Consider the following 23,957-nt stretch of genomic DNA (forward strand, 5'->3'; position numbering starts at 1 on the left):
CTAAAATGAGTTTTTTAAACAGACATATCAGATTGTTAAATATCAAACCGTTTACTATCGATAGTAACATCTGGCTATTTATCTTGCTTAATGGTCTCAAACCAAGTTTTACTCGTCACCAATTTGCAGAATTTCAATATACAATAATCTATCAGCAATTCTGTTACTGACTCTATGAATTATTAAATTTTGGCTCATTGCCTGTCAAATTCAAGTTGGAGAAAGGGAAGAAGGAATCAAGAAACTAAGTTTTCCAATGAAATCAAAATTTATTCAGAATTTAAGGGCTCCTCAAATATTCACAGTCCCAATCTCCCCCTTCATGGCTCTCCTTCCTTGGAATATATACAGCGATGGAGAAATAGGACTTTAAAGAATCCTTCTGTGAAATACAAAATTATTCCCATATCTACAATACTCTTCTATATCTCAGACATTACAGTCTGGTTGGCAATCAAATATAACACTGACTGACAGCTCTTTAGTTTGTGAAGGATTTACACACATTATCTGCTTTAATCTGCACCACATTCATGAAGTAGATCTGTGCTTTCCAAACTCAGAGATCAGAATCACCTATGAAGTCTCTTTTCCCCCATCATTCCACAGCTCCTGAGTTCTCATATACTTAAAAGAAACTCAATCTATCAAAAATGGAGAGTCTGTGTTCAATCAAGAGATTAATAAAGGAGTCTGAATTTTATTTTATGTTTGACTACATCAGTAAAATTAAATTCAGTAAAAAGGAATGTCTCACATCAAAGCTTCCACTTTTCTTCTGAATTGCTCGAACTCTATTGAATAAAACATCAAACTTTCCTTCAACGTCTCCACAAGCCAAGCTGCAAACAACAAATAAACATTATGGTGATTCAGGAAACACAAATGGGTCTACCAGATTTAGTATGCATGTACTAGTCTTCTGGATTAGGTAAATAATGATCCAGTCTCTACACTTACCTTACAAGGTTTGATATTTGTAAACTATTACTAACCACTGAGCAGCTCCACCTGAAGGTCTCATCAATACCTCCAACTCATCATATCTAAACTTTGGGTTTTTATTTCCTTCACAATTGAGCCAGCTTCTTATGCCAAAGTTTTATGGATGGGTCTATCACCAACTTGGTCACCAAGAGTCCAGAATCCTCCATCTAGCCACCAATTCTCATCAAGCCCTTTTGCCAAACATTTTTCACATTCATTCTCTCCTTATTTCCAGTGCCTCTATCTTAGTAGAGGGTTTTAGTCATTCATTCAACAAACAGACACCTACACTATGTTAAGTGCAATATCCCAAGTACAATGCTAAGAACATGTGAGCAGCATAAAGAGGAGGAAGACTGTTAAAGCCTCAAAGAGTTTACAATCAGGTAGGAAAGATACTCTGGTAAGTTTATATAGAAAGGGCTATGATAGGAGGCATGAATATGGAGCAGGAAGTAACATGTCAAGAGCCAAGATTGGTAAGGTAAACTAGCCCCAAATTGTTAAGTGACTTGTTCTATCATGTCATTTCTGAGTTTTTCTAATTCTGATTTATATGGTTTTCCCACTTCTTACATCAATTCCATGAGACATTACTATGAATCAAAGCATAAATACACAAACACAATATTCAATCCAAACAGATGTGCAGCATTCAGACATGAAGCAAAAGAAACTGTTCATTTATACACACATTAGCGGGCCGGGATTTAGCTCAGTGGTACTGCTGCCTGCCTTGCAAGTGCAAGGTCCCGAGTTCGATCCCCGGTAACAAAAAAAAAGAATATACACACATTAGCTACAGATCTATTTGATCTGGTTGTTCTCATGTAGGTTTCTAAAGATGGGGAAAAAATGACTTGCATTATCAAGACTATTGGTTCTATTAGATACTGGAACTTGTAAGCATCAGTGTGTGACCATGCTGAAACTTCCCGATACTGTCAATTTGATCACTCTGTCTCTGCCATTCCCTAGAGGATCTTACCTCTCTTAACAGTCCCACCCTACCACCCTGAGTCTAAACTTTTCCCATCATTCAAGGCCCAGAATGTCTCTGAAACTTTCTTGACCAATTCAGGAAGCCACTCGCTTCTCAAAATCTCATAAGCCCACATAGCATGTCAGAACAAGTTGTCATAAACTGTTTAACTTTTTGATTTATCTTCTGAATACCAGTTCTTCTAGGGAAGCATCCAGTCCCTATTAGTTACCAATTCTTGATGCTCCCACAGGATTCTGCACTTCTTCTCCCATAGTAATTGTTACATGAAATTATAATTATGTCTGGGAGATACAGTGTCCAGTTTGTACATCGTGAGACACCTCAAAATTTATTATCTGCAGGCTGAGGATTTAGATGCATGGTGAACTGCTTGCCTAGGACCTGATTTTGATCCACACACACAAATTTTTCATTTTCATTTTATTTTTTCATTTGGGCTCCTTTTCAGTGTTCCTTATCCTACTGAAGGAGATCTATAACTGAACAATGACAACTCACTCACAATCAAACTAGCCTTACAGATTTCACTTCCTTAGTAAACTTTTCATTCCTGAATTTTTGCTCTGCTATCACTCTATCTAATCTTACTTGTCCTCTACTTTTGATGTCACTTATTTCCCCACTGCTGCCAGAATCACTTTCTAAAACAAAAATTTGATCATGCCGAGAAGTATAAACGTTTTAATGACTTCTCTGGGTTAAAGACAAAAATAATTTAAAGGACTTAATCCCTTTTTTTCTCAGGGAAGACGCCCCTGATTCCGACCATTAAGCTAAATACTACTACTATACATCCTTGCAGAACCGTGTTACCGTGGCACTTTTGTAATTTTACGTTTATCTGTACATTTTAATAACTGTTCCTCTAGACTACAAGCTCCATTAAAGAGGGAACTCCATCTGTGCAAAGCCTAGCACTGCGGCTAGCATACTGCAGTTAAATAAATACTTGTTGAATGAACGAAGTTCTCTCTTCACCATCCTCCCTTTCACTACCTCCCCTCACCCAAGTGCGCCTGGGCAGAGCTATTCTCTATCCTTACCATCACTGCCAAGGGCCCATCAGTGTGCCTAAGGCTTAGAAATATCTGGTTAACAAGCAAATGGTGTGATGGGAGAAATGAAGGGGAGATGATGTGTCACAGGCCAAGACGGCACAAGATGAAGGAATTCGGACTCCGGACTCCGGGAGCTTATGCCTCCTCAAACCGCCTGCAAGAGGCCGACTCCAGCCAGGTGAAGATCTCTCCGGAGCCTCCGAGCAGCCCTGTGACTTCCTGATCCCACCTATCTCTTTCTCTCTTTCTTTCTCTTTCTCTCTTTCTCTCTCTCTCTCTCTCTCTCTCTCTCTCTCTCTCTCTCTCTCTCTCTCTCTCTCTCTCTCTCTCTCTCTCTCTCTCTCCACCTCTCCCCCTCCCCCCCTCCACACACACACACACACACACACACACACACACACACACACCCCGACCTTCCCAGCAACCCTGCAATCCCTTGACCCCCGCCTATCCCTATACATATACACACAAACACTTCCAATTCAGGGTCACTCACAGGCGCAGAGGTTTCTGAGCCATTAGTTCCAGTACCCTTGGCTGGGCCGACCACCTACGATTGGAAACAGGAACCTACGCTCCTAGGAAAATGCCACCACGCTACTATAAGACGTCAGCGTACTTTAGCCAATGAGAATGCAGTAGCTACGGAGAGCACCAAAGGACAGAAACCTGTCGGGTGGTTTTGCCTCAAGCAGAATCAAGAAAAAAAAGAGGTAGCGGGAGGAAGAGGAAATAAGCAAAAGAATTCCAATTATAAATACCGCCCCCGACCCAAGCATTTGAAGTTAGTAAGCTACAAGTAATTTTCCCGCACAATGTTGAGCCCAAACGTAAGGTAACCACAGTGGTTTAGAGAGCGAGGCTGATCCACTTTACGTTTTCTAAAGTTTTAAACCTATCACATAATTAAGAGTAATGGCCATCACTTTGATTTAGTGTCAGCACCTTACCAAACTTGTGCACGCTCTCTTTCTATCAAGGTGCCCAAGCATTTTTTTTTTTTTTTCGGTTGAGTCTTTTGAAAGTGCAGGCATCAGTAATACCTTAGCATTTGTCTCTTAAGAATAAGGACCACAGCCAGTTGCCGTGGTGCACGCCTGTAATCCCAGCTCTGGGAGGCCAAGGCAGGAGGATCCCAAGTTCTAGCGCATGCTGGACAATTTAGTACGAAGGCCCTGGGTTCAATCCCCAGTAGCAGGAAAAAAAAAAAAAAAAAAACAAGACCCAAGAACATCATCGTCCAAGGTAACCACAATACCTAGTACATCTAGAAAATTAACATGAATTCAATAACATCACCTAATACACATCCATATTTAAAGTTCTCCAGTTAGCCTCTCACGTTGATTTTATGCCTCGGCTTTGTTTTCATTCAAGAGTCAATCAGGTTTCACACTTTCATTTGGTTATATCTCTAATCTCTTAGTCAGCAAAACTCTACCAATCTTTTTGGTTTTGTTTTTCACCTTGACTTTTCTGAGGATTGTAGGCTAATTAGCAGAAGACAAAGAATACAATGAGGAAACAGAAACAAGAGAAAGTTTCTGACATCCAAATAAGTCAAACATAAGTTTAAGCAAGAACCCTAAAGCTTTTGTGGGGGTTTTTGCCCACAATTTCTGCAATGCTTTCAAGGGGAATACTAATTTCTTTACCCCATAAATATTGATGCCCTTCTTTACTGGCACATAGAACATGCACTTTTTCCTACTTTTTCATTAATACAGCACTGCCCAGGAATGGCATTCAAGGCTGAAAGTTTGCCAAATATGTTCAGGCAATAAATCCCAGATGAAGAAATAACAGTAAGTTATGAAAACTCACTCATGGAACTCTGTACTATCTGTATAAATTTCCTGAATATCCAAATCTATTCTAATGTTTATGAACTTATCTGTAGAAATTTAAGGTAGCTAACGAGAGCTGAATATACTGTAAATATAGGAGTAACAGGAAATGGAATTAAATTTTCTTTAAAGTAGAGGCCTTGTATAAATACAATAGTAATTTTAAAAGCCTGGCCTTTTCAGATGCCATGAAAAGTCACAAAAGGATTCTAAGTGAGAGTAATATGGCTAATTTACATTTTAGAAAGATTGCTGTGGTAGCAATGTGGAAGACGGTTTAGGACAGTTGAGAAAGGACCCCAGTAGTATAAAGGAGCAAAGGACAAGTGATGGGATCTGGAATAGACATAGTGGGAAAAGACAGAAACAGAAATGAATTGTTTTGGAAGTGGAATTGGCAGCATCTGGGACTTTGTTAGCTTCTAACACTACTCTGGATAAGATCACTTGTATTCCAACTGGTCAGAGTAACTTTTATCATCTCATCATTAGTGTAAAAGGCTGACAATCAGGTTCCCAGAAGCCCCACCTCGGCCTCACAGACACAAATATGAAATACCTTAAAAATATTTTATTTCATGGATGCCAACCATCACTTCCTCACCTAATACATCCACATCTTGTCATCGTGTTTCTTTCTTTTTTGCTGGGGTGGGGTGGTGGTGGGGTGGTGGTGTCTTGCTATGTATTCCAGGATGGCCTTGAACTCACTATGTAGCTAGCTTCAAACTTGTGGTGATCCTACCACTTCAGCCTGAGTGCTGGGATTACAGGCATGTGCTACTGCACCTGGATTTACTGCATTTCAGAAAGAGAACACATGTCAAGATACCATCCCACTGAGACATCTGACTCACACAGAAAGAGACAAGAGGGACCCATCCCATTCACCAAGCTATCAAAATATTCCTTTCACTACTTCTGCTCAGTCTGTTAAGATTCAGCTTGGAATTGTTTTTTAACATTTTGTTATTTGCAATGTTATGGAAAAGTAAATTACTGACATTCAAAAGGTAACAGACTATAAAAACCACATTCGTTTTGCTTTCCTTTTTTAATTTAGTATCTTAATAACATTAGCATTGTTAATAGAAAAACAACCATTTACACAGTAACTCAAAAGCCAGCCATTTAAGAAAATAATATAGTAATCAACCACTGCCAGAGAAAACAGGTCCTCTCATTTGATACTACTGGTAAGCCCAGGTTTATCCTGAACTTTGAGAAAGTATTTGTCTTGGGTGGATGATGAAGCATTCAAGTAACAGGTAAAGAGCTGTAAGTGTGAATTTCTGACAGATACTGCCTCAAAGGAGGTTCAAGAGTATCCACAGTCCTCGAGTTTATCCAACGTTGGGATGTTCCTGGGATGACCAGCAAGGTTCCTTTTGAGGAATTTTGACAATTCATCAGCCTCAGGATTCAGCTGCTATAAAACATTCTTCCACATTTAAAAAGGCCTTTTAGCTATAGGAATAAGCTTTTTATCGCTTCTCCAGCTTCTTATACTTGGCTTCTGCATGGGGAAGAGGAAAACATGATATGTTTTAACACTGACTCTCACAAAGACACTTTTAGTATTTCTAAGCAAGTTCAGATACACATATATTTCTAAAAATCTATTAGCATTGGTTTCATCACCAGCCCAAAAATACATACCATTAATCTGTACAAACTGAAATTAAAGAGTCAAATGTATATACCCAGAACCAAAACAAGGTCACTAAGTTCTAACCCTGTCAATATTGCACTTGCTTGAAAAGCTTCACCAGAATTGAGCAGATCTCCTGGTATTTGACTCATCTGGAGTCTTAGTAAGCACTGGAAACTGCCTTGCCAGACACAATCCCAGGTGCTCTCTGGAATCAGACTGGAATACTCAGTATGTATAGATGTATGTTTCCCATTTTATGTTCTTATCCTTACATCTCACTCCAGGAAAGCAATTCAGAAAGATACAGAGATTTTTTTTTTTTTTTAATACCGGGGATCAAACTCGGGGCCTTGCGCTTGCGAGGCAGGCAGCAGAACCACTGAACTAAATCCTCAGCCCCAGAGATTTTTAAAGGCCATCAAATAAGCCCCTTGCTGAGAAATTCTCTTTTTCCCTTTAAAACTTCAAAAGCACATGGTATAATGCCTTCTATATGGTAAGGTTCACAGTAAACAAGTACTAAATATAACTGCAGTCAATGAAACTGATTGTTTCTCACTACCAATATTAAATTTCAGCCTGTTATAAACCAACCAATTGTCAATGATGAAAATAAAATGTGTATAGGATAAAAACAAATTCATTACTTTTCACCAGTGATATAATAGCCAGAACCAGTTAGCAACACTAAAAGTATTAGTTTTCTTCTTAAAGTAAAAGTAATCCTTCAAAAAAAATCTTTGATTATTCCATTTCAGCAGTCCATTGTCTTAACCACTCTGCCACCTCGTCCCACGACTATTTCATTTTAAATACACATGTATGTACCTTATTAAAGATGATTCAGTATACTGAACCACAATTAAAAGCTTGAGCATTGTCATCAAACAGTCCTAACTTGGAATGTGGCTCTTCCATGTGCTTTACTGGCTTTGTGTCCTTAAGGAAGTTACTTAGCCTCTTAAATCACATTTTCCTCCCCTATAGTTTGGGAATAAAAAGATTATGTACTTAACTCACAAATTACTAGGAAAATAAAAAACATATGTATGTAAAACACTAAGAACATTGCCCAGTAGGTCATTAAGTATTTGGGAAATTTTTTAAATAATAATTATTCATTAGATTTCAATAGAGCAACGTATGCACACAACAAATGCTACATTATTTAAGGACATCACTGGCAAGACACACTCTTTATGAAATCAAAATAGAAAAAAATGGTTACCCAGTTTTTTGGAATATGCATCCAGCTTGTAGGCTGCCTGTTCAAGAGCTGCTACCTGCTCCTCAATTATATTAATCTGATCCAGGTAAGGCTGTAGTCCAGCATCTTTAAAGACAAACCATGTGTTTATATATTTTCAACAAGAAGTGTAGAAAAAAAAGAGCAGAAAATAAGAATGCTAGTGTCTCTCCAGCTATGACTCACACAGACTGGGGTACATTTCTCATCATTAGTAGGGCAGGTGATTTCTTAGAAGACAGTAACTCATAATCAGGCACAATTGTGACCTAATCAAAGTAAGTTTTCCCTATCTACTAATTTTCCTCTTTTTAAAACTCCTTGTTCCTCAAGCAACCTTTCTTTACTGATTTAGTTTCCTGTGTACTTGCATACTGAAGAAGGATACTTTAGTGCAGTGATGGCAAACCTTTTAGAGCTTTCAATGATACAAACAGCCCGCTGCGGAATGCATGCCATAGGTTCACCACCACCACTCTAATGACAAGGAACACAAATATAAATCAGTGGAAAAATACATCCAACTATGTTCTAAATTACCCTTTTCCATTTATAGATTTTGTTTTTCTGTTATAAACAGAAGTCTTTCATGTATTATGTAGAACAGACCTTTATGGATTTCATTATAAATCATTTCACTAGAATCTAGCTACTCCCCTTTTTCCCCCACCCCTTCCAAAACTAAACTGATAAAATCAAGATTTGGAGGGCCGGGGATTTAGCTCAGTGGTTTTGCCGCCTGCTGGGCAAGCGCAAGGACCCAAGTTTGACCCCTGGTACAAAAAAAAAAAAAAAAAAAATTTAGATGGGCCGGGGATTTAGCTCAATGGTTCCACTGCCTGCCTCACAAGCACAAGGTCCCGAGTTTGATCCTCAGTACCAAAAAAAAAAAAAAAAAGATTTGGAGGTATGAGGGGCTGAGGATTTAGGTCAGTTGTTCCGCCACCTGCCTCAAAAGCACAAGGTCCCAAGTTTGATCCCCAGTACCAAAAAAACCTTCTAAAAAAGATTTGGAGGCAGGAAAAAACATACTATCAAAGCATGCTAATCTTCAGAAGTGAAGAAAGTCACTTTGATTTTGATTTTGTAATTCATTTATCTGCCCCCAGGAGATAGGGATGCCATGTTCCCTACTCTTTGCCTTGGCTCCAAACACAAAAGAACATTTAATACAAACATCTTTAATTATAAAAATTATTACTTACACTTCTGGTTTAAGTCCTTTAAGTTTCTACTAATGTTTACAGCAATATCTTTCATTTCAAGATACTTCAAGCTGGTTAATTTATTCATATTTTCCAGGAGCTTATAGTCTTCACTGGTGGCTTTAAAATAAATAGAAGATATGATGCCTTTGAGATTGTCTTAGATCACTGGAATGTAGACTATTAGGTCAAGTAGTAGTTCAAGGCAAGACAAAGACAACTCCTCCCCTTGTGCTCTTGATCCCAAACCTTTTGCTTCTTCAGACCTCTTTTCAATCATCTCCTTTCACTTGTCTTTCCAACTTGTCTCTCCATCCTGGCACATTTCCCTCTATCTAGAAATATATTTAGGTTTCCTCCTGCTCCACAGAACTACTTTTATTCATTTGCTCAGTAAGGCCAAGGAACTTTACTGCTAAACAGTTTTAAATAGTAGCTGACACTGCTACCTGTTCCTTACCATTCATCCATGTAAAACCTTGTCTGTTCTCTGCCCCCACTACCCAGAGAAATTACAAGCTTTAAGGTCATCAATGGCTTTCTAACCACCAAACTCATGGTATTTTCTAAGTGCTTATCCTCCTGTACCTCTCCATTGTCTCAGACCCCACTGTTATCCTTCTCTTGGGGAAATCCTCATTTCCCTTGGCTGCTACAGTATTGTACTATATTTATTTTCCAATCTTTCTGACTGCTCTTCTCAGGTTTCTATGCCAGATCCTTTCTCATTCAACCCCTTCAACCATCAGCTCTCAACTTCTCAGCTGTGACATGTAACTGATATTTACAGTCCCACGGGCATTCCCAAGATTCTGCTAGCTTCTTCTCAAACTCAAAAAAGCATTTGTGTATGTAAGAATGATAAAAATGGGGAAATAACAATCTGCTTAAAATTAATTTTGTAGTAAATAGGCCTTAGGAATTCTTGGTATTTTATACAGTTATTAAAAACAAATTAATTGGCCCATATGAGCATTCCCCAACACTTTAGTTTCTGAAGAGGCCTACTCTAAGCTCTTCCCTGGCAATATCATCCTGTATAGCCTCCATTCTCATACCTAACTCTGCAGGTGATCCACAAATCTCTTTCTCCTGCTCCGATTAGGCTCTGAGCTCTGGACTCACATGTACAAGTCACGTGAGTATCTTGAAAAAAGTGATCTGACTATCCTAGTAATAGTGACAAGCAGCCAACCCTGAAAACACTATTTTCACAGTAAACATCATTTCTCCAGCTTCCATATTTTGATTATATCACCCAGGCCTAAACCTCAGAAACATCTTAAGCTGCTCAATACACACCTCAACAAGTCCTATAAAGTTCATTTCTGTAACATTCTTGAATCCACTCTCTCCTTTCCATTCCTTTTACCATCATTCTACCTCAGACCATCACTGCTTTGCATCCTAACTATTGGTCATCTTATCTCTTGTCTCCCTCCTCCATATCTGTACTTTCACTGCTCTCAAGTTACAGTCTCTCTGAAACAAGGAAGAAGTCAGCAAAGATAGAAACCTGCAAGATAATGTAAACAAGTGAAGCAACTCAGGTGTCTGCATATTAAACATACATAAGAAAATTATTCACTTCTGTAAGTGTTCCCTCCCAATTCTTGAAGCATGTGGTCCTCTTAGTCTATCACTTACTTTACCAGTTTTGATAAAGACATTGGTATAGAAAACCATTTCTGCACTACAATTAGTAAAATAACAATAGGGGAATAGTGATAAATGACAACAAACAGTAAGTCTTAGTAAAGGGGAGAAAACAGAGTAGTGGAATGAACTGAATCACATTAGTCCTTTTAGAAGAGGCATCTGCTCAACTCTTGTTAAATACAACTGCACATAAATGGAACATTAGTGTTGCCAAATCCTTGGAATTTTTAGAGAGAAATCAAAAATCTAGATTTTGCTGCTTGGTTTCTCTTATTCAAAAATAAACAAATAATCACATTGATAAATTAAAAACTCACAACTCCAAAAAGCTCCAAAGCTTTTCTCATAGATTTAGTTCACAAATTTAGCTCACAGCAATTTTCTGGGGAAGTGAAACAATACAATAAATGCTTAGGAAAGACCACGCTAAATCAAACTACTTTCTGACTCTTCTCCACACAGAGGCCATATGTCCACCTGGAAATATAAACTGAGTCAACCAAAAATTAACCATGTTCAAAGGGTGGTTCACCAAATACTCAGACCAACCTCATAGGTTCCTTAATCTGCAGGTCACTCCTCATTCCCCATTCATTTCACTCTTCATTCCTCATTCATTTCATTTCTCTTCATCCCAGTAAACACATCTGCTTTAGCTAAATAAATGCTTTGCTTACTGCACCCCATCCAATAACTGTATCATTTCCTCCCTTTCACCATTCGTTCTCTTCACAACCCTGCTCAAAATACAACTCTCCTAAGCCAAGTAGTAAATTCATATTCACTCTCTCACACACATCTCTCTCTGTTACACTACAGGCCTGCAGAGTTGCATGAAGTGTGGATTCTTGCCTGTTTGCGAAAGTGGTTTGTGATTTTGAACATGGTGTCTGAGCTTCTCCGGGGAAGGAATGGGGCTCCTCCCATTCAAGACCTCTCAAGACTTCCACCAGCAAGTGGGGTAAGCGGGGGAGCCGCTGCCCGCGGCTGCTAAGGCACCTCCTGAGTCTCAGCTGAGCACACTACCTAAATCAACCTAGACAGCACCTCACCTGTCAGTTCCCCAGTCAGGTACGTAGCCATTTTGGAGAACATGTCCCGGCAGAGCTCAGTGATGTCAGCCTCGGCGGGCTCCTTTGCTTCCTCGGCTGTTTCAACGGCGGCATCGTCTGGGCCAAAGGAGAATGGGTAAGTGATCTCTGCCCTACACCCGAACCAATCCAACCAAAGCAGCCTCTGTCTACATGCCTCCCCATCTGTCCTTAATTCGATCAAGTACGCTCCACTGTCCATCTGCCATAATCTCAAATCCCTCACTTTGTCTTCGCTCACCCGACACGCCAACTTTGCTCTCTTGCACAGACTCCTCGCTTAAATCCTATCCTCTAGCCAAACCACCTCAGTTGCCTTGACAGGACAGAGACAGGTGTACCTCTCCTCTCTGCCCGCTCCTGCCAATCACACACTCGGCCCCGCCGTCCTGGGTTCCTGCCCGGAGTCCCAGCTCTCCCACCGGACACGTCATCTCCATCTACGCCCGGTACCTCTGGCCCGCTCCTCCTGTCTCGTTGCTGGGACTGCCTCAGCTGCTGCCGCCATGCCCGGCACCGAGCTGCTTCCGGGTCTGGGGTGTCTGCGCGTGCGCAGTGGGTCTGCGCCCTGGCTGGGCTCTGCCTCCTTGCCCTTGCTGCGGTGGGGCGATCCGAAGCAGCTCGCTTTGCAAACGACTTTTAACAAACTGAAAGCTCGTGAGCCAAAATTGAAGCTTAGAGGTTATAGTGTATCGATCTGCTTGCAGAGAGTCACGACGTCTGGGACTGAGAATGCGCTTATCCCTGGACGGCCACACTCCTGTCATTTGATTACAATCACTGGCTTGTACCGCCCACCACCCAGCAGTGTCTCTGGAGACAAGTTGACTCCTCCCCAGACACTCCGAGTTCTGGCAAGTGTTAGTCACAAAAGATTGCTCAGAGAATCCATGATTTCTAGGTATAGTCTTATCTGGAATTTGGGGAAACTGATGCAGGTCTTTGATTCCTGATCCTAAATAACGTTCTGGATTAACCTCAACTCATTCGCCCCCGTTTCTTATTCTTCAGGCTGGCACCCACTTCTCTTCAGTTGATATAGCCTTCATTGGATTGTAATTTTTTAGGGATGAGGAAACACTCTGTTTATCTTACTTGCCTTTAGCTGTTCCACAGATCTCTTTGGTGTGTAGAGCACTTAATGGAATGAGAGAACTGAAGTGAGTGAAGGGATCGAATGAGAAAAAGTGGAGCAATGGAAGATGCAACATCAGTAGAAATAAAGTTCATGATGTGTGTTGGGGGGAAGCAGGTCTCAGGATGCAGGCTCCTGGACACCCAAAATCTTGGTGTAGGATTTTTTTGTCTTATCCCTGGTTGTCCCCAGCTGCATGCATGTACACACACACACACACACACACACACACACACACGCACGCACACACCGCCGCTGCCGCCACCACCACCACCACCACCACCCTTGCCCCTAGTCCCTCAAGCAGACTCTCTGTACCCAGAGAACTATATATTCCTAGGTTACCTGTCTCCATTCTTCCTTATGGAGCAATCATAGTACCTACCATCTAAAAACATTGCTATGAGCCAGAAGTTCTTATTTCAAGACTTTTATGGCAGCCCAGCTCTTTCATGTTGTCACAGGGCCCACTGAATAGCTCCCAGAAAGTATGAACCCACCTCAGCCCAAACACATGGATAGCTCACCGTTCCAAATTCTTTTCTTCTGTCTAGAATACCAGAACCAAATGCAAACACCTGGCTTTTTGAAGGAGTTTTATTGATAGCCACATAGGAAATTACATTGTCCTATGAAAGACTAGGCAGAACCCACTACATATTTGTTCAAAGATCTCTGAGTACAGAAGTCATTTCCTTGCATGATTTTCTTCAAGCTCCATTTTTGTCTCCTGCTTTGCAGCCCCCTCAGTTCTTAGCATTTAGTGGAATGCCAGGAGCAGCCTCCACCACAAGAACCTTCATGGACTTTTCTGGAGAGGAAAGGCTTCACTTTAACTCCTCTGTAGTGCTAGAATCTCAGTGTAAGGATTCCCCTTCTCTTTTACAGGGAAACTCTACGGGGGAAACAAGAAACCCATGGGTGGTAACAGATTTCTAGATGCACAAAGGGTAAGTGTAAGATTTACTGGTAAATGGGAAGACATCTGGATACTGTCTACTCTCGTTGCTTCTACTTTTTCATAAGTCAGGAATCTTAGTGAGAGTCATTATTCTCCCTTCTTGTACTGTTTGTTATTGACATTTTTAACACCACAGCACTTTTTTTTTCATTAAATGCACAGCAAATAAGAAGTCCAGTGAGAAGTATTATTTTACAAAACTATGTGGTTACATAAGAAACACTGAGTTACAAGCTTAATTTAAGCACGATCCCCAACTGACACACAAAAACATTGGCTCAAAAGTCCAGACACATGGTGGGATTCAGCAGTAACCATGATGGACCACAGGGTAGCAGACCCTAGAAGTAGAAAGCATATGAAGAGGGGTTTCTAGAGAGGCAGAGAGAGAAAAGAGCCTGGTTTCCAGTTTTAGGACCCCCTCCTCTGCCACTCTTCTGCCTACCCTGGACTCCCTAAAAGGATGGAGTTGCAGCTGGAGCTGATGGCAGGTGTTCCCAAATGGCTTGTTCCTCCTGTTGAAAGAAAGAGAAACAAGTCATTTAAAGGAGTTTGTGTTCCATTTTCCCTTTCTCTGGATCTGGTTCAAGCAAACCCAAGCTGCTATAGATCAAATATTTTGCCCCCAGGGTGATAGCATTAGGAGGTTAGGCCTTTGATAAGTGATTAGGTCATGAGTGTGGAACCCTCATGAAGGGGATTAGTGCCCTTATAAAAGAATTCTCTTTTTCTTCTACTATGTGAGGACACAGCAAGAAAACCACTGTCTATGAATCAGAAAGACCCTCCCTAGACATTGAATCTGCTAGCATCTTAGACTTTCCAGCCTCCCAAACTGAGAAATAAATTTCTATTGTTTATAAGCCAGACAATCTATGATAGCAAGCCAAACAGACTAAGACACAGACCTCTCCTGGAGGGTAAGGCAGTTATTAGCCCAGAGCAACCAACTTCTAGGCCTTACCTCTCCCCTCACCTCTACTGATACACTGACTACTATGAACCTGGTCCTCCATGACCCTGAAAACATACGTTTTTCAAAAGTTCTCTTCTCCCCACAACCTTAACTGACTAGAGTTTAGCTGTGGGGTACTAAGAAGACCCAAATGAAAGGCCACTCACCACTCCCAGGGATGGAGTCAGCTGCCCCTTCCTCTCCAGCATCTTCAGCTCTGAGCCCAAAGCATCAATCTGGGACATGACTCCTTCCAGAACAGTCTCCAGTTGCAGAACTCTCTTTGTAAGCCCGTGCAGGGTTTGAGAGGGACCAAGGAAGCAGAAATATGGGCGATGGGGGGGCCTAGGTGTTAACAGGGACAGGGATAACAGAATAGTGTGTGTCTGGTTGGGAGCAGGGAAGGTAAGGCCCAATTATGTAAAGAGAATCACAGGGAAGCAGCAGTTTTCCCTGGACAAGGGCAAGGGATTAGAAGGTTGTGGGAAGAAGCTTAAGATAGGGTATTACAAACACAGCCATCTTTGTGCTCCTGGCTGCACATATGTGTAGAATTCTTCTCCGGAAGCCCAGCCTCCTGCTGTGGCAGCCTCTGAGACCCACTTGCCATACACAATGGGCTGGCCCAGATTCTCAATCTCAGCATTGAGGGCCACCTGATCAAAAGTCAAACATGAGAGAGGAAGTGACTCTGGGAAGCCATCAATGCCTGTTCTAACACCTGTCGTAATGGGTTCCCAGGGACAAGCCACGGGATTAAGTACTTGCTATTCCCCTTCCCTCCCAGACTCTGGAGACAATATGGTCAGTGTGGTGGTACTGAACAATCTCTAGAGAGAGAGTCACTTCCCAAAGAAACTAAACGTGAGGTCCTTTAATACTTGATTAATGAAGTGTTCTCTAGACTCTAACTCACTTTGGGAAAGGAGGGATGTACAAGAATTCTTGGCATTTTCTTTCTAGGCTGCTGTCACTGTACCCTTGACTCCTGGTCTACACTAGAAAGGGATGGAGCAAGCATTGTAGGAACAACTGAGGGTCAGAGTTTGAAAATTCCAAGGAGAAGGCAAGTCCTCACAGGGACATGTCAGGGATTCTTGGGCAATTGAGGCCCTTCCCTAAGACTATGTTTTAGAATAACCACTCCAATCTTGGCTATGTATTGGAATCACCTGCAAAGTTTTAGAAAGTACTGATATCTGGACCCCACCCTCTCAGCTTCTGATCAAATTGATTCATGTGTGGCCTGAGTATGAGGTTTTAAAAGTCTTCCCAGGATATTTAATATGTAGCAGCTTGAGAACCACGATTCCAGAGAATTTTTTCCTGTTCACCCATGGGAGGATTTTCAGTTTGGGTTTGTGCCCCAGATATGTTGGGGAGAGGGGCAGGGAAACAATATCATTTTCTTCCCACCAACCAGCAGTTCTCACCCTCTCCTTTTCCAGGTCCTGCTGCATTTGTTCCTGTTCCTTCTCGTCCAGGATGCAATTCCTATCCTGGTCAAACCTAGTGAAGGCAGCCATGCGTTCAGTGATCTCATGCTCTGTGTGCCCCAGTCTGAGGAGAACAGGATGATGGAATGACTTCTGCCCTTTTGGGACTGTGATTACTCAACTATGGACTCCTCACCCTTAAACTAGTCTCTGGTAAGGATCTTGACTTCTGGGTCTTGCTTTCTAGGAAAGAAGGGGACCATATGGGAAAGCCAGGATCTCTAAAGCCTAGAAAGGTTATCCCTAAGAAATCATCTGAATCTATTTCTTCTTCCTGTCCTGATCTGTGCTGACTGGCTTTGGGGCCTCATGATTTGCTGCAGGGATTATTGCAACATCTTCTTGCCTCTAAATAACCTGCTACCTACTTCCCTCAGCTTCCCCTTCACTCTGTCCTCCATAATATAACTGATATTTTTTAAATGGCCTAATAGCTGGGAATGGTGGCCTATGGCTGTAGTTTCAGTTACTCAGGAAGTTGAAGTGGAAGAATCAGTTGAGTTTATAAGTTTGAGACAAGCCTGGGCAACATAGCCATATGCTGCCTCAAAAGAAACAAAACAAAATAAAGTGCAAGTCTAATATAACCTTTATCTGTTTAAAAATCCCTTTTGGGGGCCGGGGATTTAGCTCAGTGGTTCTGATGCCTGCCTTACAAGCTCAAGGTCCCAAGTTCAATCCCCGGTACCAAAAAAAAAAAAAAAAATCCCTTTTGGGCACCCTGTTCCTTGGATAGAGGCCTTTCCCAGTGCAGCCCTTGCCCATTTCTCTGGCCTCATCTTCTGTTATGACCCACCTTTTATTTTTATACCTTATCAATGCTTAACTACTTGTTTCTCTTAATGCTGCTGGATTTCAGACCTCTATGACTCTGTGTATGCTTTTGTTTCTTCTTAAAATGGCTTCTTTCTGCTTGTCTACTTGTAAGCTATTCATCTTCAAAGACTCTATTCAGACCTCTTCCAAGAAGCCTTCTCTTAAGCTCAAAGGGAACTGAGAACTCTCTGTACTCCATGCTCCCTCTCCTTAAGTCAGTCACTTTGGTTGTTTAACTTATTCTGTGATTTGTTTTTAATTTACATGTCTATGAACTCCTAAAGGACAAAGACTTTATTTCATTTAATTATTTTGTCTTGTCCTCTGCTCAGTGCCTGGCCCACAGCTGGTGCTCACAAATACATTTGTTCAATGTTTTGTGGAAGTAGGGGATATATACAATAATGAGGGAATTATACTATATTGTTAGATTAGCTTTAAAAATTATTAAAGTCAAGATTGTTATATACCATTGTCACATACTATTGTTATTTACTATTGTTATATACTAATATATTAAATACCATATTGTTATGTACTATTTAAACCAAGGACACAATTCTGAAAGTTGGTATCAAAGACCTACTGTGAAGATCAGAAGCCTACAAGTCAAGGTCATAGATCCATACTCCAAGCCTAAAGGCTTATAGGCATATATAATTGAGGATCAAGAACTTATAAGCCAATATCAAAGAAAGTTGGATTTCTGTTTGCTTACTCCTTTAATGTATTGGTGAAATCCTCAAACTGAATCTCTTGCTCCCCACCCTGAAAGACCTTCTGCACATCTGAAACCTGCTCCTTCCTTAGATGCAGTACTGTTAGGGTCTTGTTGTAGCCCTGAAAGAAAAAGGAAACAGACAGCAGCCTCATAGACCCCTCATCATCCCTGGCCTCCTTCTCCACCCAAATGATGCCAGGCTCCCACGGATAAGTTGAAGACACACAAGGATATATGCTCCTATAACAATCAGAACAGACCATGACACAGAGCCTTGAAATCAGATATAGATGCAGCAGTGTAGTTCAGGAAGACTGAGTAGTCACCTGTTTCAGCAGGTCAGACAGCTGCAGCTCATCCATCTGTCCAGCCAACTCCTCCTTGACCTCTGAATATGTGTCATTGATAATGGCCGGGAACATATTCTAGAGAATAAAGTGGAAACCTGTGTCCTTACCCTTGGACTCACTAAAAGCATTCGCCCCACTCACCCCATGTCCCAGACACATGTTCTAAAGAGGCCAATATTCTCAGCAGTGACCTGAGGTCTTTACTTTTAATTCTTGCAATAACCTTTCTGACCACAGAGATACCCTAACAGAAGCCACAGACCTCCTCTGTACAAGGGTCTGCCTATCATTGAAGTTAGAAATTTTTCAGGGCAAGAGTACAGTTTTGCTCTCTTTACTACCTATCTCCCATCTGTGTCCCCTCCCCCCATACCGAGGCTCAAACTCAGGACCTTGTGCTTGGAGGCAGGCAAGGTGCCACTGAGCTAAATCCCTGGCCCCTCCCATCTGTTTGTATCATCATTCATCAATAAAATAAAGAAACTTGCTAGCCATGTTAATAAAAATCAAACTCAGGAGAGAGAGAGAGAGAGAGAGAGAGAGAGAGAGAGAGAGAGAGTTATCAAGCAGTGACAGTAGAAACAGTAAGATGCCCCAGAGGAACAGGGGTCTTGTTTTGGAGAATAGGCATAAAAGATTCTAGGGGCAGCTACTTCTCCTTGTGAGAAATTTTCCTTCTTTTACCATCCTTGGTGGACAGGCATTTGATTTTTTCAAGAGAGTCACCAGGTTCCCTTATATTTTGCAAACCACTTTACCATGTTGGCCATAATGACCAATTAGCCAGCTCTCAGAAGACCACCCCCCCTAAAAAAATACCTACCTCTAGCATACACATGGCCTCTCTCCATCTTTGATTTGCTAAACCCATCATGATTCTAAATGTGGGACAGAAGAGGTCAAAATTCTACCCTAGAGACCCTCTATGTTGCTAGCCCTCAGAAGGACCCTTACCAGGAGTATGAAGAAGATGAAGAAGACATAGGTCACAAAGTAGACGGGACCCAGGATGCAGTTGGCATTGTTGATAGCATTGTAGCCAAAGTCCCCAAGGATTATCTAGAACTGAGTGAAACTGAAGATGAAGATCTAGGCTTCATTCAGAGCCAAACGAAACCCTGACCCCATTCCACAGCCCTATCCCACTTTCCTAACTACAAATGGACCCCTGATTTCACTTCTGACCCAATCTAATGGCAACAGAACAGGTGAGTAAATTACTTGAGCACATACCTGGGCTTCCAGAGACTCTCACTCAGATATTTTAAGTACAGATATGCCCATGTACCTCCCCCCTCCATCTTCCCCAAGTTACACAAATTCTGGGAAGGTAAGGAGGGGCGGGGCAGACACATGCACTTGATAAAAGTGCTAAAGTTTTGCACTTGCATCCCGAAAAGCAGGTAGCCAAGTTGGGCGTAAGCGAAGAAAACAATGAAGAACATGATGGCAAAGCCCAGTATGTCCTTGGCACAGCAGGCCAGTGTGGAGGAGAGTTGGGTCATGGTTTTATTGAAGCTGATGTACTTGAATATCTGTAAGGGTAATGGTGAACCAGGTAGTGAAGAAGAAAAAGTGAAAAGCACTGAGAAGTCTACCCCAGGGACATATGGAGGTCACTGGAGGTGTCAAAGCAGACAAGAAAAATGAGACAGGTATTAAGGAAGGGACAGTGAGTGCCCTGAGGCAGAACTGTCAGGGGGAGCCCCAGTTACCTTGATCCAGGCGAAGAAGAGATTGACAGCATTCGTGTTATTGTACCGAGTCTGCCAGAAGGCCAGGAACTCAAAGTCAGCATATGTGTTTGGCTGTTCCAAGAGCTTCCCTATTAGCCGATTTACCTCGAGAGTTCGGAATATGTGGAAGCCCACCGCCACAATAGAGAGCTGTCAGAAAGAAGCATGGGGCTGTCAGAGAAATTAAGGGGATCTCAATGGAAGTTAAAATATGAGATCCTAGGGGAGAGCTGGAACAAGTAAGACAGGTGGACAAGAAACATCCTTCCCTGATAAGGGGTTCACTAGTTCAGGTTCCAGTGGAATGGCATAGGATGATTGGGGAGCAGCTGAAGTGTTCTAAAGCCCATGAGTAGACTCTGGGGTCAGTGACAGATATTGGTTGGAAAGAGCCATAGGGAATTGAAGCCAAGAAACATGACTCCTCCCATGCCCACTTCTACACTTAGGTCAAGAAATGAATGTGTCCTGTTAATAGGGAGGAGATGAAGATAAAGGGGCAGAATACTTGAAAGAAGAGACAAGAGAAAAAGCCAAGACACTGTTTTCAAGGTCATATAGGCAAGAGGCAGAAGAGAGAATATCAAGTGCTTATAAAGCAGGGGACAGATCACAGATGAGGAGGAAAGATGAGCAAGACAGGGTTTCCCAGGGGCTGACCCAGGGCAGCTGCTCAGGCAGCTATGGCATGGTGATTTGACCAAAAATAAGGAGGGATTGTAGCTCTGAAAGGAAGAACTTGGAGCCCCTAGTAAGGTGAATTTTCTTCCTCCTCTCACTATGTTACACATCCAACATATCCCTCACCAAGATGACCACCAGATCCACTATGTTCCAGATGCTGGTAAAGTAGTAAAGCCGGTGCAGGTGGAGCTCCAGGATTTCCTCCACCCCATAGTAGAAGATGAAGATGCAGAAAACAATTTTACAGCCAATGATGAAGAAGTCCCAGTTGCTGACATAGTGGATCAGCTTCACTATGCGGATTTGCCAGAATGGGATGGCACCTCCTGTAGCTGGGAACTCCACCATTAGTCTGTGGAAAAGGGAGGTGGCTAGTAGGGCCTGGGACAGTACCTCCCACTTCCTCTCTTTCCCAGGTCCACCAGGGCTACAAGTTTGGGGAATGATCTGAAGCACAACATACTAAGACTAGGAACCACAGCTGGAAGGATATAGTAGGGAAAGGAGACCCACCTCAGAACACAGAAAAGATTAATGTTGGCATTGTAGACGAGAAGTCAATGAACACCACACGAGTGGCTCTGTCCAGCCAGTGCCCCTTCTGAAGATCTTGGAGTGCCTCTGCACTGGCCTGTTGGGATCCTGGCAGGTCCAGGTAGTAGCCACCTCCACTGTAGCTTGTGAGCCTGCCCCAGTGGGAGGAGCCTCCCAGCTCATCTTGTGAGTGGTATGTCCACCTGCCACAGAAAAATCCATCTGAGCCGAGAGAAGTCTGAGCCAGCCTGAAAGCTCATCACCCAAGATGATGCCAACACTTTATGATCATCTGGGTCACTTCAGTATTATACACATCATGTACCTATATACACAAACTATGTTTACATATATGGTCACACATATGGATATATATGTATATATTATAAGTGATATAAATATATAGTACATGTGAAATATATCTCATACTATATATGAGATATGTATTACATGAGATATGTATATAATACAAATATACAATATCACATAAGTATTTCATATATATATTATTTTGTTTGATACTAACAACTGCTCAAAAGTATTATCTACATTTTTCGGAAGAGAAAACTGGGATTCAGTGATTTTCAAGATAAACAGCTACATAGAGATAGTACTGAAACTCAGAGATAAGTCTTATCATTTACTATATTTCTCAAAGCTATGGATAACAAAGCCAAAACCCATTTTTGGCCCAAACCCAGGTAATCCCCATAAGGGAAGCATTTGGACCATATATTCAGAAAAGATCATTTGTCTCTTGTAGTTGTGAAACTGGCTGCTTGACCCCATAATTCCATAGCTCCCCCACCAAATTTTTATCCTGGACCCCTGCTTCCTCCTCCTTCTTTCTTGTTCTGACCAGGCTTTTCCCTTTCTTCCCTCATCCACCTTCAACCTTTTACTGCTTCCTCCATCTGTCCCAAGGGTGAGACTTTCCAACAATGACTCATGTGGCAGGGTCAAGTTCATCCATTCTCTCTCTCTCTCTCTCTCTCTCTTTGGTGAGGCTCAAACTCACGACCTTATGCTTGCCAGGCAGAGGCAACACTGCTGACTTACATCCCCAGCCCAACTTCATCCATTCTCTACAGCCAGAGTGGGCCCTGGGCAAAGTGGCCCATGAGATGCTTTTTCTGGGGGGACTTCCTTAAAGGAAGTGTGATAGTGATCTGTGTGTGGGAACAGGTCTAGAGTCTATGGCTCTGCCTGTCCTATTTCTGAGTGACATTCACCAAGGTCTCCAAAGAATCACAGTTGAGACTCAGGAAGCCACCCCCAAATCTGTTTAAGATTCAGTGGAAATAGCCACCTCCAGCTTGGAATGCTGTCAGGCTTAGAGGGGAAGCCCTGTGACCTTGATGGGAAATTCACTCATGCTGTGCCATTGAGGGGCCCAAAGGGGAGTTGCTCTTCTTTGACTGGAGAGTGGACTTCGTAGCAATTCAAAATATCCCCACAGAAGTCCTCATGTACCACACAGGAGTCATTGCGGACCTGCAGCTGCCACAGTCTTGGTACACCCAGCAGCAGATTCTCATAGCAGATGAAGGAGTGGGAGCCATGGCCCAGGCTCTGGTTGTTGTACCACTTGGTCCAGTACGAACTGTCCAGGAGTGGGTCCTGGGCAAACTGGACCATGAGCTGAGTTGGTCCTGAGCCATGCTCCTCTTGAACCCCTACCCTTAGGATGACATTCACTCTGTGACTCCCAACTCATCTCTAGCTTTTTTGTTGGACTTCTCAACTATCTCATGGACCTTGACCAGATCCTTGACACATTTAAAATCTACTTTGTGGCTGGTCAAGATTGCACACACCTATAATCCCAGCACTCAGGAAGCTGAGGCAAGAGGAATGCCGTGAGTTCAAGGCCAGTCTGAACCACATAGTAAGACTCTGTTTTTAAAAACAAAAACAAAACAAAATGAAGCAAAAAACTGAGTTCAGCCTACCTTCTGATTCCCAGTTCTAACCTAATTGCTGGTTTGATTCACAGATCAACATCCGGATCACTCACCCACCTCCAACTGAACTCTAGCCTAACCTATTAATTCAACTTGATCCTTTGACTTGGCCTTAGCTCTGACCTGTGGTTTCAGGCTATTGATAAGGAGGGAGAGTAGAGGAGATAATCTCATACTCACATCCCAGAAGTCTCCCATGCTGCCGATGGCCTGAAAGGAGACTCCAGGGTCTGATGGGGTATATAAGAAGAGCTCGGCCATCACTTTAGTGCAGTAGTAAGCACTGGAGCTTGTCATTCCATAGGTCACTAGGAAACAACCCAGAGATCATGTCCTTCTCAGAGTTTCCATTTCCATTCTCCAGAAGAAACAGAAAGCACACTTCTCAGGAATCAGAGATGCTCTCTAGATGGGAAGCCATTAGATCTACTCCTTAGAGTTGTCTGGGAGGCTGGTTGTGGTTTTGGGTAAGTCAGGGAATGCATTAGGGAAGGGTATGGCTACAAGATCACCTCTATTCAGTAATTGTGTCTTGACGCTATCATTCTGGAATTTCACTTTTCTTTCCTGACTCAGTTTAGTTCTCTAGTTCTTATTCTTCTACACATTTTTATAGGATTAATATGTTCACTTCTGTCCAGTCCCATAATATCAGTGCTATGGGTCCAGGATTCACATTTTTAGAACCACTGTTGCAATCAATCAATCCCACTCATCTTCCACAGAGATGTCAGGCAGTGGGTTTCCTTATGTCTGTTTTAGTGATTCTCAAGACTGGGAATGGGAAAGAGGAAAACACACCTCTTTTGAGGGATTTCAGGATCTCCCTGGGGTTAGGAAAGTTTTACAACA

The 23,957-nt window shown here is 42.1% G+C and overlaps 3 protein-coding genes across 6 annotated transcripts in view; all 3 read right to left on the bottom strand.

The window, feature by feature from the left end:
* The window catches only part of Cwf19l1 (CWF19 like cell cycle control factor 1), a 39,104-nt gene extending 33,393 nt beyond the window's left edge, over positions 1 to 5,711 (bottom strand). Inside the window, exons 1-2 of one of the 3 annotated variants that reach the window (XM_021253198.2) lie at positions 5,503 to 5,711; positions 758 to 842 (exon numbers count right to left, since the gene is read on the bottom strand). In XM_021253198.2, the coding sequence (XP_021108857.2) occupies positions 758 to 842; positions 5,503 to 5,525 (108 nt within the window). In that variant the 5' untranslated portion in view covers positions 5,526 to 5,711. Of the gene's footprint in view, positions 1 to 757; positions 843 to 3,547; positions 3,676 to 5,502 lie in introns of those variants that run through there. The other 2 variants (XM_004838663.3, XM_021253199.2) reach the window with 2 other exon arrangements.
* Positions 5,712 to 5,933: 222 nt separating this feature from the next.
* On the bottom strand, positions 5,934 to 12,574 carry Bloc1s2 (biogenesis of lysosomal organelles complex 1 subunit 2). 2 transcript variants are annotated; one of them, XR_015440410.1, is made up of 6 exons: positions 12,207 to 12,364; positions 11,715 to 11,831; positions 9,004 to 9,123; positions 7,781 to 7,885; positions 7,381 to 7,533; positions 5,934 to 6,414 (listed from the first exon to the last, which is right to left on the bottom strand). XR_015440410.1 is itself a non-coding variant. In XM_087185124.1 (5 exons), exons 1-5 carry the CDS (start codon positions 12,259 to 12,261, stop codon positions 6,383 to 6,385), a joined length of 429 nt encoding a protein of 142 aa, XP_087041250.1. In that variant the 5' UTR covers positions 12,262 to 12,574; the 3' UTR covers positions 5,934 to 6,382. The 2 variants fall into 2 exon arrangements, 1 of the variants encoding a protein (XP_087041250.1); XM_087185124.1 differs by lacking the exon at positions 7,381 to 7,533 and having other exon boundaries at positions 12,207 to 12,574.
* A 1,515-nt stretch (positions 12,575 to 14,089) lies between these two features.
* Pkd2l1 (polycystin 2 like 1, transient receptor potential cation channel) lies at positions 14,090 to 23,413 on the bottom strand. The gene is given in 15 exon segments (XM_087185351.1): positions 14,090 to 14,190; positions 14,295 to 14,364; positions 14,972 to 15,096; positions 15,352 to 15,460; positions 16,238 to 16,364; positions 17,835 to 17,956; positions 18,164 to 18,262; positions 19,142 to 19,262; positions 19,541 to 19,722; positions 19,903 to 20,073; positions 20,731 to 20,959; positions 21,121 to 21,160; positions 21,163 to 21,344; positions 22,496 to 22,770; positions 23,286 to 23,413. Coding segments are annotated over 15 exon segments (2,070 nt in total). The 5' UTR covers positions 23,403 to 23,413.
* Positions 23,414 to 23,957: the final 544 nt, after the last annotated feature.

This window comes from Heterocephalus glaber, unplaced genomic scaffold (assembly GCF_053883595.1).
Source record: "Heterocephalus glaber isolate CG9 unplaced genomic scaffold, H.glaber_assembly_v1.0 deba00001497, whole genome shotgun sequence".
NCBI classification, from domain to species: Eukaryota; Metazoa; Chordata; class Mammalia; order Rodentia; family Bathyergidae; genus Heterocephalus; species Heterocephalus glaber.